The sequence below is a fragment of the Cydia fagiglandana genome, chromosome 10 (genome assembly GCF_963556715.1).
Source record: "Cydia fagiglandana chromosome 10, ilCydFagi1.1, whole genome shotgun sequence".
NCBI classification, from domain to species: Eukaryota; Metazoa; Arthropoda; class Insecta; order Lepidoptera; family Tortricidae; genus Cydia; species Cydia fagiglandana.
In genome coordinates, this window is record NC_085941.1 from 11,922,333 (window position 1) to 11,944,327 (window position 21,995).

At 35.3% G+C, this 21,995-nt stretch overlaps 1 protein-coding gene across 1 annotated transcript; it reads left to right on the forward strand.

Moving 5' to 3' along the window:
- Nucleotides 1–10,555: 10,555 nt before the first annotated feature.
- On the forward strand, nt 10,556–19,451 carry LOC134668225 (circadian clock-controlled protein daywake-like). Its single transcript, XM_063525726.1, has 5 exons — nt 10,556–10,642; nt 14,518–14,737; nt 17,448–17,578; nt 18,213–18,368; nt 19,282–19,451. The coding sequence occupies exons 1-5, from the start codon at nt 10,573–10,575 to the stop codon at nt 19,449–19,451; spliced, it is 747 nt and encodes a 248-aa protein (XP_063381796.1). The 5' UTR covers nt 10,556–10,572.
- Nucleotides 19,452–21,995: the final 2,544 nt, after the last annotated feature.

The following is a 21,995-nucleotide window of genomic DNA, read 5'->3' on the forward strand; positions in this document are numbered from 1 at the left end:
AAGTTTACATTTCACACACTACGAACATTCCTATACATTCAAAATATGTTTACTTACTTGGGATGATAGAATTTTAAATGTTTAAAAGAGGAAGAAGATAGAAATATTGTCGTTTTGGTTGAAAAATAACTTATCGATTTTCATACAATACAAGGTTTTTAAAACAGTCCTAAAAGTTCATTGCATGAAGGGTTAAGCAACCCTAATTGGAAATATGAACGAACCCGTTCGCTCGTAACTCATAATATAATAACTAGCCTCCACTCAAAACTTTATTAGCCTGGACAAATTCGTTTAATGGCCCATGTAAATCTTCCACCTAATCCCGGTATTATCTTAATCTGTTGCGGACCATATTACTCGAACACTAAAGGATGTGGGATGGGATCACGTTTGTAAGGATGATGAGAAGGGAAAGGAGGGACAAAAACTATTTGTTTGGATGTGAGGCAAATAATAATTTATTACTATAATATGTAGGTAGGTACCTATGTTAATTGTAAACTCTCTTCCAAATAGGAATGGCCACCGGTCAATAACTGGCCACCATAAACTAAAAATGAATATAATCCATCTATGAACAGAATTAATTTTAGTATAAAGTTTCAATAACGGGCCAGCCTTCAATAATTAGCCACCTTATACTAAAATAAATTCCGTTTGTAGGGAATTGAATTATTTTTCAGTTTAGGGTTGCCAGTTACTAACAGTTGGGTGGCCAGTTACTAACAGTTGGGTGGCCAGTTACTGGCAAATTACCCTACCTAGATACTAGCTTCTGCCCGCGACTTCGATGATGATGATGATGATGTTTGACAAAAACTAACCCATCGGTCTGATTGCTCCCTCGGGCTTCAAATCATCTCCACACCAACTTTCATCGGTTCAGCTGTTTAAGCGTGAAGAGGCAACAGACAGTCACACGCGTATTCGGGAAACGAGATAATCACAAGATCTAGAGACGATATAGAGATCAACTAGATTTACATTAGATATCGACTAGATGTGACTTGGATATCTAAGTCATAACTTGTCGAAATCGTTCAAGAGGAGCTCCAGAATCGCGGAAACATCAAATTTGACATATCTATCTTACAAATATCTTTAAATTATCCATATCGTAACTTGTTGAGGTCTAGTAGAGATGTAATTCATTTTCAGAATCGAGCCGTCAGACAGGTTAAAGTATATAGTGCAAAATGAAATAGCAATTAAAGACGTACCTACCAGTAATACACCTCTGAGGTAGGTACCAATACACAGATATTCATTTTATGTTTTTGTTAATGTGTTAATTTTATTCCTACGCATTTAATTGAATACTTACTCGGACCTTCTAGAGGCCATGCAACTGCATTGAAGTGTATTACAAATGACAATGCGTCCAAGTCGACGAACAAGTTCCAACATGCCCGCAAGCTAACAACTTGTTAGAACAACTTAACTTTGTCCCAGCTGAATTGACTAAACCTTTATTGTACTTCGGATGTTGTTGGTCATATTAAGATCTAATGCAATAAACCGAAAGCCAATTGAGAGACAGATAATTAAATTAAATGTAATGTGCTTAAAACAAAATAGTCCTACAGGCATTGACATATACACGGTGTAACATGAAGAAACCGAATAATTTTAACCACGCATTTCTGAGGTCAAAAGAAGGAAAAAATGTAATATGAGTTTAGGTCAATTACGCCAAAAAAAAATTTTTTTTTGTTTAGTTTTTTAAATTTTTTGAGTGTATTTGAACAAAAAAAATGTTAAAGGTAAACTTGTCACTTAAAATTGATTTTGACATTTTTTTTCGTAAAACCTATTTTTTGCAAAGTGTTACTTGTCACTTTTTGACACCTATCAATAAGGATATTTAGACTACGTCCCAAAGCAGCAACATCACCATCAAAAAGGCCTTTTACACTATGTAACAATAAAAACTTGTAGGACATTTTTGTCTCTAAATATGATCAGGAATACGCTGTTAAAATTATTCGGTTTCCTCATGTTACACCGTGTATCTAAAAACGGGCCTTATAGTTGTGTTTGCTCAGAGCAAAAAAAGGTCAACCACGGCGTTGCATGAACAAGAGATTTCCTTTAGCAGGATTGGTCCTTAGGACCCAAGGTTGTATTTAAGAAGTGGAGCCACCCAGATTTTTGATGCAGGTGGGGGGGGGGGGGGGGGGGGTTAAGAGGTTTTTTTTAGAATAAAAACTATCCTTTGTTCTTCCCTGGGACTCAAACTATCTCTATACCAAATTTTATCAAAAATCGGTTCAGCGGTTATTGAATCCCCATACAAATTTCCTCCTCCCTTTTCACACACAAGGGATGATTATTGAGATTAAAAGTATGCTATGTTATTCCCTGGGACTCAAACTATCTCTGTACCAAATTTTAACTAAATTGGTTCAGCAGTTTAAGCGTGAAGAGGAATTTAAAAAAAAAAGTATTTTTTTCTAATTTAAATGTGTTTTTACTTCGGAATGGTGTCATTATTATAATATCGGAAATGAATTCGGCACCCCCGATTTCTACGGAAACGATACCGAACTTGACCTAGTAGCTTAAATGATACAGATCCCAAGATCAAGTTGAGAGCCCCCCCCCCTAAAAACTTACATCAAAAATCTCGGTGGCTCCACTTCTTGAATCCATCCCTGGGTCCTAAGGACCAATCCTGCCAAAGGAAATCTCTTGTTCATGCAACGCCGTATATTAGCTCCAGCGCCATCCGCTATTACGGGCACTAAGAATGGTGCTAGCCCAGCAGTGTCACTCACGAATTCGAGCCAATCGTGTAGTCACGCTACTAGTTGCGACCAACCGCGCGCGTGATGCGGACTCATATCAATCGCGTTGAGGCCTTAGACTGCACGATTGGCTCGAATTCGTGTGCGGCACACCGCTGTAAGACCCGACCTTATAAATAGGTTGATGCAGTACAATAGGCCTTAAACATAAGGACCATCCAAGTGAAGGCACCGGATCAGAGAAAATATGTATGCATATGCATGTAGAAATCCTTCTTTCTCTGTCTCCGCCGTACAGTTATCTTACTCGTACCCACTATACATTATGGCTATTTTACGTTTTCCGAAAACGATAAATAGGGATTTTCCTGTTCTAATGAGCTTTCTTAGATGGATAAAATGTTGGAAGAAATAAATAATGGTCCACTCGATAAGGATACTCTGCAATTGATATAAATGAGCGGCGTTAGGAGAGGATTCGCCTGAGGAGTGGATAGCTGGGTGAAGATTCGGTCGGTATTTACCCTTCAAAGTTTTAGATATAAATATTGTCTTCGTTATTCGTTTGAGCTAAAATTAATAACAGATTACGGAATTTTCCATGTTATGGGAAAATATGATACTTTTTTTTACTTTGACTACGTGTCGACTTCATCACGTACCTAGGTACTTTTAATTATGTTTCTGTAGGTACCTACCTAATAAATTATAACAACCTAGTTGCAATACATTATAACAGCAAATAACATAGGTATTTAAAAAAAATCTTACTCAGACTCCGAGATAAAACGGCTAAAAATGCATGGAAAATCAAAGTGGGCCACTCACTTTGATGTATTCGACCCATTGTTCAAAATGTCGTTCGGATAACAAATCCATGCGAAGCCTGAGAGTAGTTTCGTTCGTGAGGTCATTTCAGAAGTTTTGATCTCTTGAGGGCACAATTTTTTTCCGTGGAACTGATATATTGGTCTAATAGTGGTCGCGAGTTCAATGATTTTTTCCCAGCTCAAAAATGTCAAACGCGCCTAAAAAAGTTTTCACTTCACTTTGTCTTCATTTTGTACGTAACTGGAATGATGATTAAAACTACAATGCCTCGAACATTTTTATTCCTTCATCGACTTTGATGGGTAAATAAACATTTATAGATAAGATCTGGTAAGTACCTAAATCACTTCAGTGATACAGATAATTGTGATATAAGTAGGTACCTATACCTAAACCTAACGTCAGAGGAGCTAAACATTATGGTAACATTCCATTTCTAAACGCAGCTGCACTACCGGTACTGAACGCGTCGCTGTCATTGTCAATTTCCATAGTAAAATGAACAGTAATGCAGCTGCGGTCAGAAATGGAATGTTACCATTAGTCTAAGTTTGGCTGCTGCTATCAAAAATAATAACAAAAGCATATTAAGTCATATTGGTTCGTTTTGATCTGTGGGGTAAAATTATGAAATAAATAATGTGTATTTATTTTTCTAGTTCGATTAATTTTTAAGTGAACACATACTAAATGAGACATGTATCAAAAATATCAAACTAATATTTATTTTACTCGCTTATAATTTACTTTTAATTTTTATTGTTCTCATTCTAGGATATAAATACCCTGGCCATTTACCCAAAATATGACTGCGTTTCCAATATGTATATTTTTAAACTCGTTAGGATTGTGTAAAAAATATTAACGATTTCCGAGAAGCAGGTAAAAGTAAAATATAGCGCTCGTTAGAATCGGCGGCGTCGTTACGTCGCAACTAACTTGCCTACAATTTTGTGGAAATGACAGAAAAGCTATTTTCGTTTTAATGGGGCGTTAGAGGCTCATAATGGGTTCAACAATTTAAACCCTTAGCTGCCACTGAGACAGCAATTCTATAACTTTGGGTAAACTGGTAGAAATCAATTTGTTTTGCTTTACCAAAATACATTGCCTAGAAGCAGTGCCAAGTCATCATTTTGGAATCATGGTTGGTTGCGGGCAAGAAAGAAAAAGTGTTAGGATTGATATCAACAATATTTAATTTACCTTAACCTAAAGGTGATTTGTAATTTTATTTTGATGTGGTCTGCCATAATGACTATTTTTATTATGACTATGACGTTTGCAACAGGATATTTGTTCATCAATTATGTCCTTTCGTACTATTCTTGAATGGACATTGGACTTATTTATCATTAGTTCCCTCGTTTTAGAAAATCCCCAAAGGTTATTTACGGACACGACGCATAATACCTACGATCATAACGACGTTGGATTCAACCAATATAGAATTTACAATGCGAAATATAATTTTTAGGGTAAACTTCAATTAAATTTAAATGTGAAACAGGCCATTATCTCAAGCAACATATTTTTTTAGGCTTAAGCTCAAGAAAAAATGCTTCGTATGTCTAGGTGTTCTCCTCTACAGGTAGCATTTCACTAGGTTTCACTAAGGTTAATTATGAATGCACAATATTCATATTTATTTTATTACCTACACAAGGTACATAAGAGATTCGTACCCAAGACTCCCAGTTTTGTACATAGACGTCGCGATTCGGAAAATGAATTAGAAATTCACTAGATTAAAATAGTTAAGATATTTGACGTTCCACGGCAAAAGGTACCTTATGGCGGCTGGCGCGATAAGACCTAATTTACAAGTGGCCATAATGAACCTTCTTTAAAAAAAAAGCACCAGATCACTGCCTCTTTCCGCCTTTTTTACGCTTTGTTAAATCAGTAAGTAGTAATGAAGCGGGCGTTGTTAGGACTTACAAGTGGCTTAAGGTGGTTCGCCTAGGTTACTCAAAACTTAACTCTCGCTAGATGGCACCACTTCTGCAAAATTTCAGATTTTATTTTTTTGTGAAATGGTCTTGGTATTTGTATACTTAAAAGTATGTTTCGCGCACTCTTTAAGTAAATATTGAACTATTAAATAAAACATTGAATACTTCATTGTGCAAAAACCACCTTTTTAATTTGACGGAGTGTTGCTGTCACGCTTTTTCCTACTATTACTCACACATGCAAACAGTGTTTCCGTGATCCTTGTAGTAGACAATTTCACACAACGTAAGTATGTTGCAATAGCGTAACGGTATGTTCGTGGAAATACGTGCAAGAGGATTGGGGTTCAAGACTGGTGCGAGTAGGTAATTTCTTTTTGTTTCTCCTTTGTGTTATCTTACCTTTAAACGAGCAATTATTAGATATATAATTATTTATTTATATATTTGGATGGTATCAGAAACGGCTCTAACGATTTCGATGAAATTTGCTATAAGGGGTTTGATCTCTTAGCTAGGTCTATGAGAAAACGCGTATTTTTGAGTTTTTATGTTTTGTAAGCTTTGGTCGGTCTCCCAGGACCCCTATTCGACAAGCGACGTTTGACGTATCGTGTTGATCTCCTGTTGATGTGGGAAAAATCATAAGTTCTCGAATACGTACAATGTCAAAATTTGACATTAACAATCCACAGTTAGGGAGACAAGCAAACCAAACCGAACCACCCTTATTATAGAGTTGAGTTTTGGTTGTACCAAATGATATTATCCACCGCTGATGGAATCAACACTCAGTATGCGATAAAATCAACTGTTGATTTGACGTGGATGCGAAATCTGACAGTTGTACATGTCGAATTTGGCCCCAGATATTCAATCTCCGCTTGGCAACTAATCCCAGAATTGGCATGCGCACTAGTTTTTACGAAAGCGACTGCCCTGACCTTCCAACCCAGAGAGTAAACTTATTTGGATTAGTCCGGTTTCCTCACATTGTTTTCTTTCACCGAAAAATAGGTATCGGTGTATAAATAGGTAGGTATCAAATGCTATTTCGTACAAAAGTTCGAAAAATCATTGGTACGAGCCGGGGTTAGAACCCGCGACCTCCGAATTGCTTTCCGCTAGGCCAGCAGCGCTTCCCCCACATACTCAGTGTTATCAGGTTTTTCAAAATCAAAAACGATTACTTATGAAAGCAGAAGAATATAAATGATCGTATTAGATTTATAATTGTTACATATTTGCCGTAACTTATTTTTAAAATGTGTTTTTCAATTAAAAGACACGTCAAGATTGTTTACCTTATTTCTAATGCTAAAAAAAAACAAACTATAGTAATAATTGTGTTTTTCATTTATAGACAAAATCCATTATTTTTAACCACAGGAAATTTTATACACTTCTTTTTAGGGTTTCGTACCCAAAGGGTAAAACGGGACCCTATTACTAAGACTTCGCTGTCCGGCCGTCCGTCCGTCCGTCTGTCTGTCACCAGGCTGTATCTCACGAACCGTAATAGCTAGACAGTTGAAATTTTCACAGATGATGTATTTCTGTTGCCGCTATAACAACAAATACTAAAAACAGAATAAAATAAAGATTTGAATGGGGCTCCCGTGATACAACAAACGTGATTTTTGACCAAAGTTAAGCAACGTCGGGAGTGGTCAGTACTTGGATGGGTGACCGTTTTTTTTTTTGCTTTTTTTGTTTTTTTTTTGCATTATGGCACGGAACCCTTCGTGCGCGAGTCCGACTCGCACTTGCCCGGTTTTTATTGCAGTGAGGATGTCCTGATTGTAAAAATCAGAGAGATTAGGAAGAGTATAATTTCTAATTATCTTTGTAAAAATTAAAGAATATTTACGTGTAGCCTATACTTAATAATCGATTTATGATAATAAGAAAAATTAAATAAAAATAAAAAACAATACGAAATGTAGGTGTAACAAAAATACAAAAAGTTATGTTCCAGCATACAATGACTGGGGATCGAACCGGGAATCTTCCGTTTGCAAGCAAAAAAGCGACTGTTTGCATAACACGCCATGATAGTTCTTAGCTAAGCTGACGAACTTCTCGCTTAGGTCAATTAACTACCTGTCAAATATCAGTGTCAACAAAATTGCACTAAACATGACGGCACTCCAAATTCGAGCCGTGGTCAGCCCGGCAACGTCGGAAATGGTATGGCAACGTCGCAAATGTATCTGTACACGACATTTGTGACACACACATACGTAAAATTGATGAAAAGTTAACTATGATTTTTGCATGATTTCTGTATGAAACATTGTTTTCCTGTTAATTTCGCGCAAACGAATATTCGAAAGAAGATAAATGCGGAAATATTTGTGTACTAATACTGTGTAGTTACTTAATGAGATTTGATTGAATTTTGTATGAAAAGCGAACCACCTTAATCCAATTACATGGGCGCTCGCCGAGTTCTAAGTTAGGATAAAAGGGTGCAAATTAGAGGCTTTCGTAGCTGAAGAGTGAAATAATAACTAAACTTGTATAGTCTGTGGTTAATTATATGTACATGTATTCAATAAGTATCTAAACAGTAATTTAAAAAATATGAACGGCCTTTTAAGTTAAAACTATTATGCATTCTTATTGATAAATTATGCGCAGAAGCTCTCGCTTACTAGTTCGAATCGGCTTTCAGATTGTTCCTTGACAATGTAGTTGCAACTTTAACTTTTTTTGATGTAAATACGACTTGTAATGAATCGGAAAAAAAAATATTAGAAAACTTGTTTCTACTACTCAGCCAGTTTCGATTTTCTCGTAAAGTTGAAGTGTCAATCAATTCGTTTTCTACATTTTAATCAATTCGTCCGATTAGCATAAGCTACAAATAAACGAACTTGAAAAAATACGTTTATAGATCACATAAAAACCGAATGGAATAATTTAGCGTTGTAAAGCTAATCGCTCACTTGTGCACTAATACGTGATGACCTTCGAGAACGTGCGTCAGTTTATTTTATAAATCTATAAATTAAAAACCAACCAAGATAACACCTTTTTTGTAATGTACCTATAAATATTCGAGGTCATCTAAATTAATAAGTGGACAAATGTCGCTACCGAAAGCGTAAACGGAAATATTAATAGACTTAATTCTTCCAAATAATCATCTATTCTCGAACAATAAACGTAATATTTAAGTTTAGTTCATCTGAGTAGGACGTATACCTACGTACGTAGGTCCAGCAGTGAATGAACAGGCAGTTAATTGTAATTCTTTGCTCGACTTCATTTGATCTTAGTTATAAATTTTTAGGCCTACCTATATCAAATTTTGAATGTGCGTTTTTGTGTTATTTTATACAAGAGATAATTAAATCATCACTTTTATTTATACATATTATCTTAGTACGTAGTAGGTACTTTTGTGAATAATATTAGTTAGTTAAATAATTTTAACCGCCAGTCAATATGTTAAAAATCATGTAAGTATCAATGCGTTAAGTTAAAAGACTTGTACAGTTGAAACGCCAGCGTTTGTGGAAAATTGGAGTTTTTCAGGTTGTTATTACAATTGCAGGAATATTGAACCAGCCAGTTTATAAATACACTGTCCGATTATACAGCTGTTTAAGGCCTCAAAATCACAGTTACATTGGTTCATTTGAGCACTCTACTACCATGGCAGGTAGCAGTGGAATTACTGCATTTGCTTCCGATCGGAAACTCGTCATTATCGAGCTTCGGTACAGCGAAATATACGTCTCCAGTAACATTAGCAGACTCGTATCTGATCAAATTGTTGTATTGCAAAATATACCAACAGGGATGGGAATAATGTAAATATTTAAAAATGAAAGGGCGCACTAGAGGTTACTTTAGATATAGACGATATTTAGAGTCATATTTTTGAGAATATTCAGATGACATCATGTGCACGACGGGAAATAAGGTTCAGGATTTAAGAAATGTTTTGAATTCGAAGAAAAAAAACCGAACCAGTGCGAGTAAAGTACAGATACTTTTTAGTGTTAGTTGTTATAGTGGCAACAGAAATAAATCATCTGTGAAAGTTTCAACCGTCTAGGTACATATCACGGTCCATGAGATACAGCCTGGTAACAGACAGACATCTGGACAGTAGAGTCTTAGTAATAGGGTCCCGAGGGTTTTACCCTTTGGGTATGGAACCCTAAAAATTATATGCTTACTTATTTACTTTTAGAATTTTTAAAACAAGCTCGACAAATAAAACGACTGCAGTAAGTAACTTTTCTGCGGTACTTACATGTGTTTATTGTTTTATATTCTAAATTACATTTAAATATGCAATTTGGAGGTAACTATCTTATAAACTATGATTTGACGTCAACATAGATTAAGATTCATTTTTTCAGAACAGAAGCTATTAGATTTGCCACCCCTGTATACACATTATTTGTATATGTGCTAAGCTCATACTTTTGCTGATTGTACAGTCACCTGCAATAATTTGTTACACAACGAAGGCCGCAAAAATATCTGACACGATCTTATTTGCAAAGCCATAAGAGCGTGTCACATATTTTTGCGGCCTTCGAAGTGTAACATATTATTGCAGGTGACTGTACCTGAGTACCCCAAAAGTTAAAACCTTAAACTATATGATGTAGAAATTGGAGAGGTTATCTATAAATTTCTTACTAATAGCAGCTATGGAATTTATATTGGGCATAGATCAACATGGTCTTCAGCAGTTTGGGTAGGCCTTTGCGTAACTAGTTTGACGTACTTATAATAATTAATATTTATTTTTGCTATCGAGCGATGTTGCCAGCTTTAAGCTAACTAGTTATACTACCTACTCGTATCTACATATACACCTACGAGTATAATATGTATTGTGTAGATATTTATAAGATGTCCTTTATACAAACGGAACAAAAAGTCGTCGATGAGCCATTTTCTATAAAACAGCTTGCGGGACATACATTTTGTTAGTTTCTTGTTGTGTTTCACAGTTTATGCTACCTTAATATAATTATTTAGTATTTTTAAGAAATATTCAAGCCACAATGCACTGGTACTTGTCATTTTTATGCATAGCTGCATTTCTCGTTGAATATGGATTTACCAGATTGACACGTAAGTACCTACCTATACATATAAAAAGAATTCTGATTTAAATCAGTGGTTTCTCTCTTATACCTCTTTTAAGCGCCACTTGCACCATCCCACTAACCCAGGGTTAACCGGTGAAACCGTTAACCCAGTGTCAAATCTTACTGGTAACCATAGTAACTCCAGGTTTAACTGGATAACCCCGGGTTAGTGGGATGATGCAAGTGGCCCTTACAAATAGATAAGTGTTATTGATCTTAGATGTCAGAATCAGAATTCATTTTATTCGTGATAAACTTATTTACTTTCATATCGATATTACTTTTATAAATATTGAAGCGCTGGTGGCCTAGCGGTAAGAGCGTGCGACTTGCAATCCGGAGGTCGCGGGTTCAAACCCCGGCTCGTACCAATGAGTTTTTCGGAACTTATGTACGAAATATCATTTGATATTTACTAGTCGCTTTTCGGTGAAGGAAAACATCGTGAGGAAACCGGACTAATCCCAATAAGGGCTAGTTTCCCCTCTGGGTTGGAAGGTCAGATGGCAGTCGCTTTCGTAAAAACTAGTGCCTACGTCAAATCATGGGATTAGTTGTCAAGCGGACCAGGCTCCTATGTGAGCCGTGGCAAAATGCCGGGATAACGCGAGGAAGATAACTTTTATAAATATTACGTTTTATTGTAAGTACCCCTATTAACGAGGGGGTTAAGCAACTTTTACAAAGACAGCTAAAAATGAAACATAAGCTGGTTCTGTATGAACAAAGACATATTTTTTTATGATAGCTTGTATATCGAAATTTATATTTCATTCGTTTTTGGCCTCCTTTTGGGCAGTTATATAGAAAAAAATAATTATTAAACCTAAAACGTCGAAATCGCCTTTTACCGTGGTAATTGATCATTGCTACCCAAATACTGCGGATAAGGGTTCCTTTTTACGAGGGTAAATAAACCCATCGCATTTTTAGTTCCTACTTATATTTATTTGACAATAGTAGTTAAATAAATACTAGGTACGTATTATATTTAATCAGATTTCCAATCATAGGATTCAATTAATTTTTTTTGGTTTTTCTATAAGGAAAAATAAGAGGATTTTTAGTAAAACATAATTATGAAAGTGAATTCCTTTGACTCTACGTACACCTACTAACTACGCTTAGATAATAATATATATGTGGTCGTATCAAAAAAACATGCTGTATACAACTATCTACATAAAATAAATAAATATAAGGGGACATCTTACACAGATCGACATAGCCCCAAACTATGCAAAGCTTCTACTATGGATACTAGGCGACGATATACATACTTATATACATAGATAAATACAAATTTATAAAATAAAAATAATAATTCAGCCTATATAAGTCCCACTGCTGGGCATACTTATATACCTACATTGAAAACACCCATGACTTGGGAACAAATATCTGTGTTCATCACACAAATAAATACCCATCGCACAAATAAAATCAACATCAAATTGACCCAATGATATGTGAAATCAAATATTAAAATAAATTAATATTGGATGTACCTACTGCATCTTTTATTAAAAACACATAATCCAAACATAATTTTAAATTAATTAAAAACTAAACTTAAATACAAATTAAATATGTATAAAATAAATAACCTACTGAAACCCGTCCCGGGCTGCCCCCGACGCAAAGGTGCCCATCACGCTCTCTGCGTTGCCGCGTTGGATTGCGATTGTATGTTGGTGTATTATATGTTCTAATTAAAATAATACAATAGGTTTTTAATAATTATATTATGAACCTATTTATTTCCTACCAAAGTTGTAAGTCGGTCGGTATTAGATTCCCATACATCTTATTACCGAGTGATGTCTTTTGTAACCGTCGCTAAACGGTTTAATTCACATTATTGCAAAACTCATTTCCGAGTAATAAAAATAAATAAAGATCGTGTATATTTTGAACACAATCAAAATTGAAGATTACGAAACATTGTATAAAACAGACTTGACAGCCATGTTTTTGTTTTTATATCAATATTTAAACAAGATTCTCATATAATGGTTTCTAAGGAAACCTCCAGTTAAGTGCTTAAAACTGTAGTCAAAATTAAGAGTTCTTGAATAGATTTCATACTACGTTGATAGCTCTTTAGCTTTATAGATGGTTAAATATTTCAATAACATCAAGAGTTAAGGAAATATGTATTTACATATGAATATATAACCCTTCGAACTTAAAATACCGTTTCCGGTATCACCGAGGCATACCTCGAAATTAGGAACCACACCAAAAAATGGAACCCAACACCGAGGTTTTTAATTTCCTGTTTTTTACTATTGGCAAGCAAATATTTACAAATTGAGGATTTGGGAACCATAAATATCATAATTAAGAATTGATATAAAGTCTAAGTCTTTCTATAATATTCACCATTACTATTAAAGTCACTAAATAAAATACGCGTTTACTTACTTGAGGTGTTGTGCGTTAATATGAAAAATTCAAATCCTGCGCCCCCGATGAGTTAGTTTACGGTTTTCGAATTACTTACTTTGTGTTTCTTTACTAGTGTTATACTTATTCGACAGTCAATAGAGAAGGCTTTATTTGTATGTACTTCAATTTTAAAAATGTCAATTGGCTTTCTTAAAAAACGCCTTTTAGTACATACCGCGGTAATCAGTGCCGATTTTAATGGGCTCGTTAATAGGGGTACTTACCTTATTGCTTGTCATTTTCTTGTTTTCCCGGTTGCAAACTAAAGAAACTTGAGCGTCACACGGTAACATAAATCCAAAATTTTGTTTTTCGTAAGCATCAGGCCTTCCAACCGGGAGGGAAAATTTTGGCTTTGTGGAAGTTAGGTTGGTTATCTTAGGATTATTTCCTTCACTTGAAAGACTTACTTTTCATTATTGACAAATGCATTATAAGAAAAACATACCGTCTTCTTATTTGGCTATCTAAGATTATAATTTATTTAGTTTGATAAAAATTGCGATTTCCATATTTCCCTGGTTAGATAATTTTCGGTAACTACGTTAATATATTCCGCCCCAGATACTATATGAGATGATGTAACCTCATGGACCGTATAATAAGAACCACCACCCATAACAAGGGCAAGCGAATGATTAGTTGGGTATACTTAACATGAACAGAAAGAAAAATGACTTGTTTTTGATAATTAGTGCAAAGTTATAAAACAAAATAATGTAATGTTTAGGTAATGCACTAAAACAATTTATTTAGTCAGGATATTTTTTTATCTTTATCCTTAGTAAATAAAATTGATAAATGGACTAAAATGGAAATGTATTTTGAATTTGATATCAACAACGAATTAAAAGCAGTTTTACAAAGATTTCTCAAATTATTTGCTATAAAATCCATTGGTCGTATGACCATTTCTATCTATAAGCATTTATAGAGAGGAACTTATCTACAGTCACGGACTATAATTGTTGAGCCAATTAGGGTTTACTTTTCAGTCGACATTGCATACTGTTTGTTTGTATTGACAACCGAATTAGCTTAAACCCTAAATGGCCCAACGACTAAATTCCGTGACTACCTATGCAATTAGAAAGAAAAATATGTATAACTGTCAATGTAAACTGTAAAAGCAAATCACGTACTCGAGTCATTTGTTTCATAAACAATAAATTTTATACAAAATAGCGCGTTAATTACAGTTATTAGGCATACATGTTAATTTTTATAATATTTATGGATTATTGTCTAAGCTGCTAATTGTTTTGTTTAGGTGTATGATTCGATTATTTAATTGAACGCTTCTTTCGCCAACAAACTGGTTACAGTTTGGCGATATTAAAATTTTTGTTTGTGAGCATGTACCTTTTGGTTAAATAAAAAAAACTAGGTAAATCTTTATATTTTCAGCGGACTTCATCCACCCTTGTCCTATAGATGACAAGCCATGCTTAATGCAGTCCACAATCGATGCAATCCCTTACTTCACTAAGGGACTGCCTGAGTTGGGAGTACCATCTATAGATCCTTTCTACATCGACAGACTGACGATTCCGCTTTCAGGACTTAAGATTGCTTTCTTTAATGGAAAAGTCACGGGATTTAGGAAGGCAGTCATAGATAATGTTGAGTAAGTATAAATTCTTAATATAATTCACATATAATATAGAGCCGGTTGCACCACCTGACGGACTGATCAACGTTACTCAACTATGTAACTTCCTTCCTCGTAAGACCCAGGGCAATTTTTGGGGTTTTGAATTTAGAACTTTCTTTTGTTTCTATATGAGTTCAAAACTCGGAATCAATTTGTACTTTTACAAGTACACGGGGACTTACGAGGTTAATAAAATTAAGCAAACATTACAAAGGTGCAGATGGTTTGGTGCAACCATGCAACTTACCTACTAATTTAATAGACTTTACAGTTTGGTTTAATAGAAAACAAAAAACGGCGTCTACTACTACTAATTAACACACTTAATATTAATTAAGGTGTGACTTAAAAAACCCTTTGAAGCATTACATAAAAGTAGGTGTAACGTCCCAGACAATAAAAATGAAATTAAACAGTCGTAATGAGCTGGATTTTAGTTACGGTTTTAGGTATTAATGTGATTACTACTTACTACTTCGTTTTTATTAGGCTTCTGTATACGCAAAGGATAAAAACGGGGCCCTATTACTAAGACTTCGCTGTCCCTCTGTCCGTTTGTCCGTCTGCCCGTCTGGTCTGTCCGTCTGTCCGTCTGTCTGTCTGTCTGTCTGTCCGTCTATCATCCGGCTGTATCTCATGAACCGTGATAGCTAGACAGTTTGAATTTTCACAGATAATGTATTTCTGTTGCCGCTATAACAACAAATACTTACTAAAAACAGAATAAAATAAATATATAAGTGGGTTACAACAAAAACGTGATTAATTAAAACCAAAAATATTACTTTGCTAATCCGCGAAAAGATAACGTGCTCGCCAATCAGTGTTAACCCGTTATACTTACTCGCACTTGGCCGGTTTTTTCGGTTGATTTTTGTATATTTGATTGATTTGTATATTTGTTTGTTAATTAACATGTTTTTGTTCATAGCACAAACTATACAAGTCGATCATCATCATATCGTTAAGCTAACGATTACTTCACAATTTCACATTTAATAACAAATTATAATGAACACATTCAGCTCAAGCTATACTTATAACTCTAAAAACAATTAGTCATCGAACCAGTTCACGTTAATAACAGGACTTTTTGTTTTCCTAATTTAATCTTGTTTAGACGTTTCTTGATGTCCAATAATATTGACTAGTTGACAATATCACTCCGATCAAATTGAAGGTTAAATCGATTAGATCACGCAATTTTTTTTTCACTAAAATAAAACGAACTCTAACATATATTCAATCTCTCTAACATGTCACCTTTAAAATACAGCACAATACATTCATTAAATAGTCAAAATAATATTATTATAATAAGATTACCTTAACCTTTGAAATGAGCTTTGTTTCATTTCACATTTAAAAGGCAACGGTGTCAGTGTATTTAGCAAAGCTGAGGTGCTAGATAATAGGTATAGGTTAGTTAAAATCAAGTCCTCTTAACATCAAATTGGCATTGTGTTATGCGTTTATGTTCCTAATTATAGCGGGGGCTCGGTAATCCGGCACCCGATTTGCCGGACTGTAGGTACTGCCGGATTTGTGGATTTGTATGGAAAATAAAAGCATGAAATCAAACACGTGGCACTACCGAATAAAGCAACCTCTATGTAAAATGTCATTCTATGGAACTTGCTAACTATGTAAACAAACCGCCATATTGAAATTGTCTCTGAATGATGAATTTAGTAGTGACTTTTGTTTACATAGTTAGCTAGTTCCATAGAATGACACTTTAATCGGCGTTCGGCTGTGAAAACTGCCGAAACTACCATCTACTCGATATACTGGAGGCCCCCTGGAAGACCTGATAAAACTGAACGTCGAAGCTATCAAATGGATTAATTCTCTGGAATTAGATTTATGTTTTCTCTGTTTCTGTAAATATAACATAATGCCATACGATCAAATAAATAAATTTCTATAGAAAACGAAGCGCCGGAAGCTCCGGCCCGGCCCCGGCCCGGTCTAGCGTGAGCCATTCTTTATCTATAAATCAGGCTCTATAGAGCAGGCCATCTAAGACGCTAATTGCCGCATTGACGAGCGCCTAATGTATAATCATATCTACATTAGACTGCACTCATGTTTTTTTCTAATTTTTAACAATAACTCATCCGGCTGGCTTAGTTTTGATGCTATTAAAATCATTTAGATATTTTCCTTACAACTTTAATACAATTACCATTCGATGTTTTTAGGGTTCCGTACCCAAAGGGTAAAACGGGACCCTATTACTAAGACTTCGCTGTCCGTCCGTCCGTCCGTCCGTCCGTCTGTCACCAGGCTGTATCTCACGAACCGTGATAGCTAGACAGTTGAAATTTTCACAGATGATGTATTTCTGTTGCCGCTATAACAACAAATCCTAAAAACAAAATAAAATAAAGATTTAAATGGGGCTCCGATACAACAAACGTGGTTTTTGACCAAAGTTAAGCAACGTCGGGAGTGGTCAGTACTTGGATGGGTGACCGTTTTTTTTTTTGCTTTTTTTTTGTTTTTTTTTTTGCATTATGGTACGGAACCCTTCGTGCGCGAGTCCGACTCGCACTTGCCCGGTTTTTGAATTACCTAAATGGTGTTTGTTAGGCAAAATGTCTCCAAACTTACCTATGTCAAAACATAGTATGTAACTAAGCAAATCACAATATTGTATATGTGTTATATTATATTGCAGGTCTAATTATGCTAAACGGAAATTCGGCATTGAGTTCCACAGTAATGTTACCCTCAAGGGAGGTTACGAGGCCACGGGAAGAGTACTCACCTTCCCCATAAATGGAGAAGGAGAGGCCAAAATAAAAATAAGTAAGATATTGGTTATGTACTTACATGGTTTATTTGGCTAATAGTCTAAGACGTCTCTACATAGTATACCAAACGAAAACCAAAAATTGCTAATCGGCGGAAATAATTCGTGTATAAGCGTAATTTGGCATAGTTGCCCCACAGTAACCCCACCCTTCGGTACTTTTAGTATGTTGTTTAATATACCCCATTCCCTAAAACTATGCCAAAATACTCTTATACACATAATTACATCCCCGTTTTTCCTTCGTTTGGTGGCCTACTCTGTATATTCTTAATATGGTGACTTAAAAAATCTTCTCATGAGACTGAGTATGTGACGCATCCTCAGCATTTTGAGAGGTTTAAAAACACCTTAGGTCTGCAGTAGGTATTGTTAAGTACATGTTATTTGAATGTTCGTTTTTATCAGTTGGGAATACATACGAGTATACTGAATTTTGTAATGTACCAAACACACCGTGAAACTTTAATATGTCTATTTCAACTTAATTTCTACACATAACTTACAATTGCTGTTTTAAAAAGAGATCGGGACATCAAGAATTATTAAAAACAGTTTACTTATCAATATGTTTTCAGCTTAAGGAGGTCTAAACAATATCAATAATAATTAATGGTTTTATTTTCACAGCTAACCTCAAAATGAAGGTCTTGATGAATTTAGATATGAAATCTGATGACAAGGGTGTCAATCATTTATATGTCAAGAATTACAAATATAACTTCGGCTATGGCGATAAAGTGCATTACAACTTGACTAATCTCATTAAAGACAGTCCCGAATTGAGTAAGTAAACAATGATCAACATCAATAATAATAACAACTAATACTTATTTTATTTCATTAATGTAAACATGTATCATAATCATAATGAGCTCTGAGAGTGACGCGACGCAACTAAAACACCTGCACTAACCTAAGTTGTATCCAGCGGGCGCAGCATGGTTCCTTTTTATCGAATAAAAATGCAACCGTGCTACCGCCGCAGGGAGCCTACTCATCATCATTCGCTTGCCTTTATCCCATTCATTTGGGGTCGGCGCAGCATGTTTATTTCTTCCATACCTCTCTCTCGCCCGTCATCTGATCATTCACTTGCGTTCGTTTCATATCATCTCTCACACAGTCCATCCACCTTTTCCTCGGTTTTCCTCTCCCGTTACTTCCCTCTACATTCATTCGTAATACCTTTTTCGTCACATGACTTTCATCCCTCCGCATCATATGCCCGTACCCCGCTAGCCGATTCGCTCTTACTTTTTCTACTATGGGTGCAACTTTCAGGCTTCCGCAAGTAGCCTTCTATGGATGACTTTATCCACATGATAAAATGAGTGTCACTGTTTAACACCACGTGATTGAAAGTGACGGATACTGTTTTTATCACGCTGTCACGTAGACATACACGACCATAATATCCGTGCAGGCGGCGTAGCAAATTGGTTTGACCAACTATTGTAGTAACTATGTATCATATCATAGTGGTTCCTTTGTCCAAGGAAAAAGGTAGTCGGCGATAGCAGTAAAGATTAACCCCCTTATTCATAAAAGTTTACGAAAGTTGACAAGCCGATAATAATCGTTTGTCCCTTTCCGACGTATTGGTATGATGAAAAGGGACAAACGATTATTATCGGCTTGATAACTTTAGTAAACGTTTATGAATAAGTGGGTAAATAATATTTGTTTTTAATTCCAGGCCAAACTCTGCTGCAGTTCATGAACGATAATTGGAAACTGGTGTCTGAAGAGTTCGGGAAGCCAATAGTGGATTACGCAACAGAACTGGCACTGAGGACCATAGAGAAGTTCTTCCTCGCTGTGCCGTATGAAGAGTTGATTGATGGACCCATACCCTCTTTTAAATAAATGCTATTAACCAAGGATCCTAAAATAAATGTCATGAAAATATAGTAGGAATATAGAAATCTAAGTATTACGTTTTTCTTTTCCAATCCCTTAAATCAGCGGTCGGCAACCTTTTAGCAGCCAAGGGCCACAAAGCAGTTAACGAAGTGGACGCGGGCCGCACTTTGTTAATATTGATGACTTTATTCGACATTATTATTTGTCAATATTACATACAAAATAGCCAGGGAGGCTCGCGGGCCGCAAGTGAGAGGTTCGCGGGCCGCATGCAGCCCGCGGGCCGCTGGTTTCCGACCGCTGCCTTAAATAATGTAAACTGTATTTTAATGAATTCAAAATATACCTTGTATAATTTTACGGTTAAGGTACACTTGTTTTAATCACTCAATACTCATTCAATGTTAGTATGTCTCACAACAGAGGGGCTACCGCGAAAACCGAAATTCGTAAATTGCGGGGATCTTTCTCTTTTATTCCAATGAAGGCGTAATTAGAGTGACAGAAAAAAATGCCCGCAATTTACGAACTTCGATTTTCGCGGTTATAGCCTAGTTTAAATTCGGTCAAAATATAGCTACCATTCGGATCCAGACTACACCAGCGGGCGAAGCATGGTTCCATTTTTATCGCCTGTCACTATGTCCGTCACTTCGCACTTACATAGGTACTTGTTATAATGTGACAGGCACAAAATGACAAGCGATAAAAATGCCGGGCACATTACTGCTGCACTAATGCGGCGCTGCATATCAATAATCCAGGCAGCAACATCGATTTTGACATTTGCGGCTGCAAGGAGTCGGCAACAATGTAGCGCCGCAGCAGTAATGCTGGTGTAGTCTGAATTGAAACGGTACCTTAATTCTGAAGAATGCGATTCCTTGAAGCAATAAAAAAATTAACTTTTATGTTACGCGATCATATTATACAACATTCATTTAAACATATTTAAATGACAAATATTAAAAAAATGTTCACACGTCCATTGGACTCGATAAAATCTTGAAAATAAAATGCTTCAGTACTCTTCAATGCTTCAGTTGTTAGGGTAATAGGGTTCTTAGTAGGTATATGTATGTTATTGTAAAACGTTGTACGATACACGTGTGAATTTCTTATTTTTCGCACTTGTATCGTAAACAACTATTAGATAACCACGTTACGAATTGAGCCAAAAGGCTACTAATCCATCAATAAGAAAACATCCAGTAGCTAAGTAGCATTTTATTTAATGTATAAACTTTGCGCTTGTACAGTCAAGGAATTTAAATTCCGACCCATTTCGTACTTTGTCACAGTGACAATCAATATGAAAGCCGCTAGAGACCTCATACGGTTGTCACTGTGACAAAGTACGAAATGGGTCGGAATTTAAATTCCTTGACTGTACCTACCTCAGTTACAGTTTTATTCGTGGAATTCTTTTTATAGCTGAGAATTAGAATCAAAATTGTAAGTATCAAAAAGTTTATTTTTGAAATAATGTTTTGCATTCAACTTTACATTTTACACAGGTAATCAATAGCTTATTGTGATACTTGTAATTTGTAGGTAGCGAATTAAATCTCGGCATGCGACAATTTTTATGTAACAGAGTTCATGTGGCTATAAATTCATCTCTACGAGTATTATAAGACCTGTGTCCTGTTTATCAAAAGCTTGTAACTTGTAATACAAGTGGAAGACGCCTTTTGACAGCTTTTGTTAGAAGGGGACTTCCACTTGTATTACAAGTTACAAGCTTTTGATAAACATGGCACAGCTAAATGATAAATTACCATTGAACTTCGATACGTATATTTTTATCAAATTTCTGCTGTCACGACGTCTGCATGTGATCTGTTGACTAAAATTAATGTGTGATACTGATTAACAGAAAAAAAAATTGTTAAGTTTTCGTACCGTACACATGTTTAAATTGACCCCGATTGCAATTTTTATGGTAGTTACATAGAAGACAAGTGTAGTTTATTGCAAAATTATACATTAAATTTGATATACTTACAGAGTAAATTACCTAATACTTATCAATATTCTTACAGAATATGTTAACTGTGGATTGACTTTGGGTTGTTATTTTCAAATTAGAACTTAAAATTGTTTAATTTTACTGTCTTCCTTCCTTATACAGAAATACTAGTAGCGCTCTATGTAGCCAACATGTAAAGACGTATTATACGGCTTTTTTATTATATTTGATATCATTTAGTTTGTTTTTTTTTTACTTGTTGAGAAAGAAGCAGTTCAGATCAAATCACTCAGAAATAGAAATATTTCATATGCGGACTCTGAAAAAAGATAAGGTTTACCAAATACCAAAACAACTGGCAAGAGTTTACAATAGCAAGGGAAATATTTGTAAAGAACTTAGCCTAAATTATTGAATATAATTATGTACTACATATGTGACCTTTATTTTCTCAGTAATTTAATAGTATTTAAAACATAGTTTACTTTTACGAAACATGTGATATTTACATACTTATTACAATTCCTATTCCTCAATACTTGACAATTATAAATATTATACTACATTGAATATAA

What these genes read in the sequence shown, in the direction of transcription:
- LOC134668225 (XM_063525726.1), top strand. Translation starts at nt 10,573, where the DNA reads ATGCACTGGTACTTGTCATTTTTATGCATAGCTGCATTTCTCGTTGAA. An exon ending in TGGATTTACCAGATTGACAC is followed by an intron (nt 10,643 to 14,517) that starts GTAAGTACCTAC and finishes TTATATTTTCAG; the next exon opens with CGGACTTCATCCACCCTTGT. An exon ending in AGAGGCCAAAATAAAAATAA is followed by an intron (nt 17,579 to 18,212) that starts GTAAGATATTGG and finishes TTATTTTCACAG; the next exon opens with CTAACCTCAAAATGAAGGTC.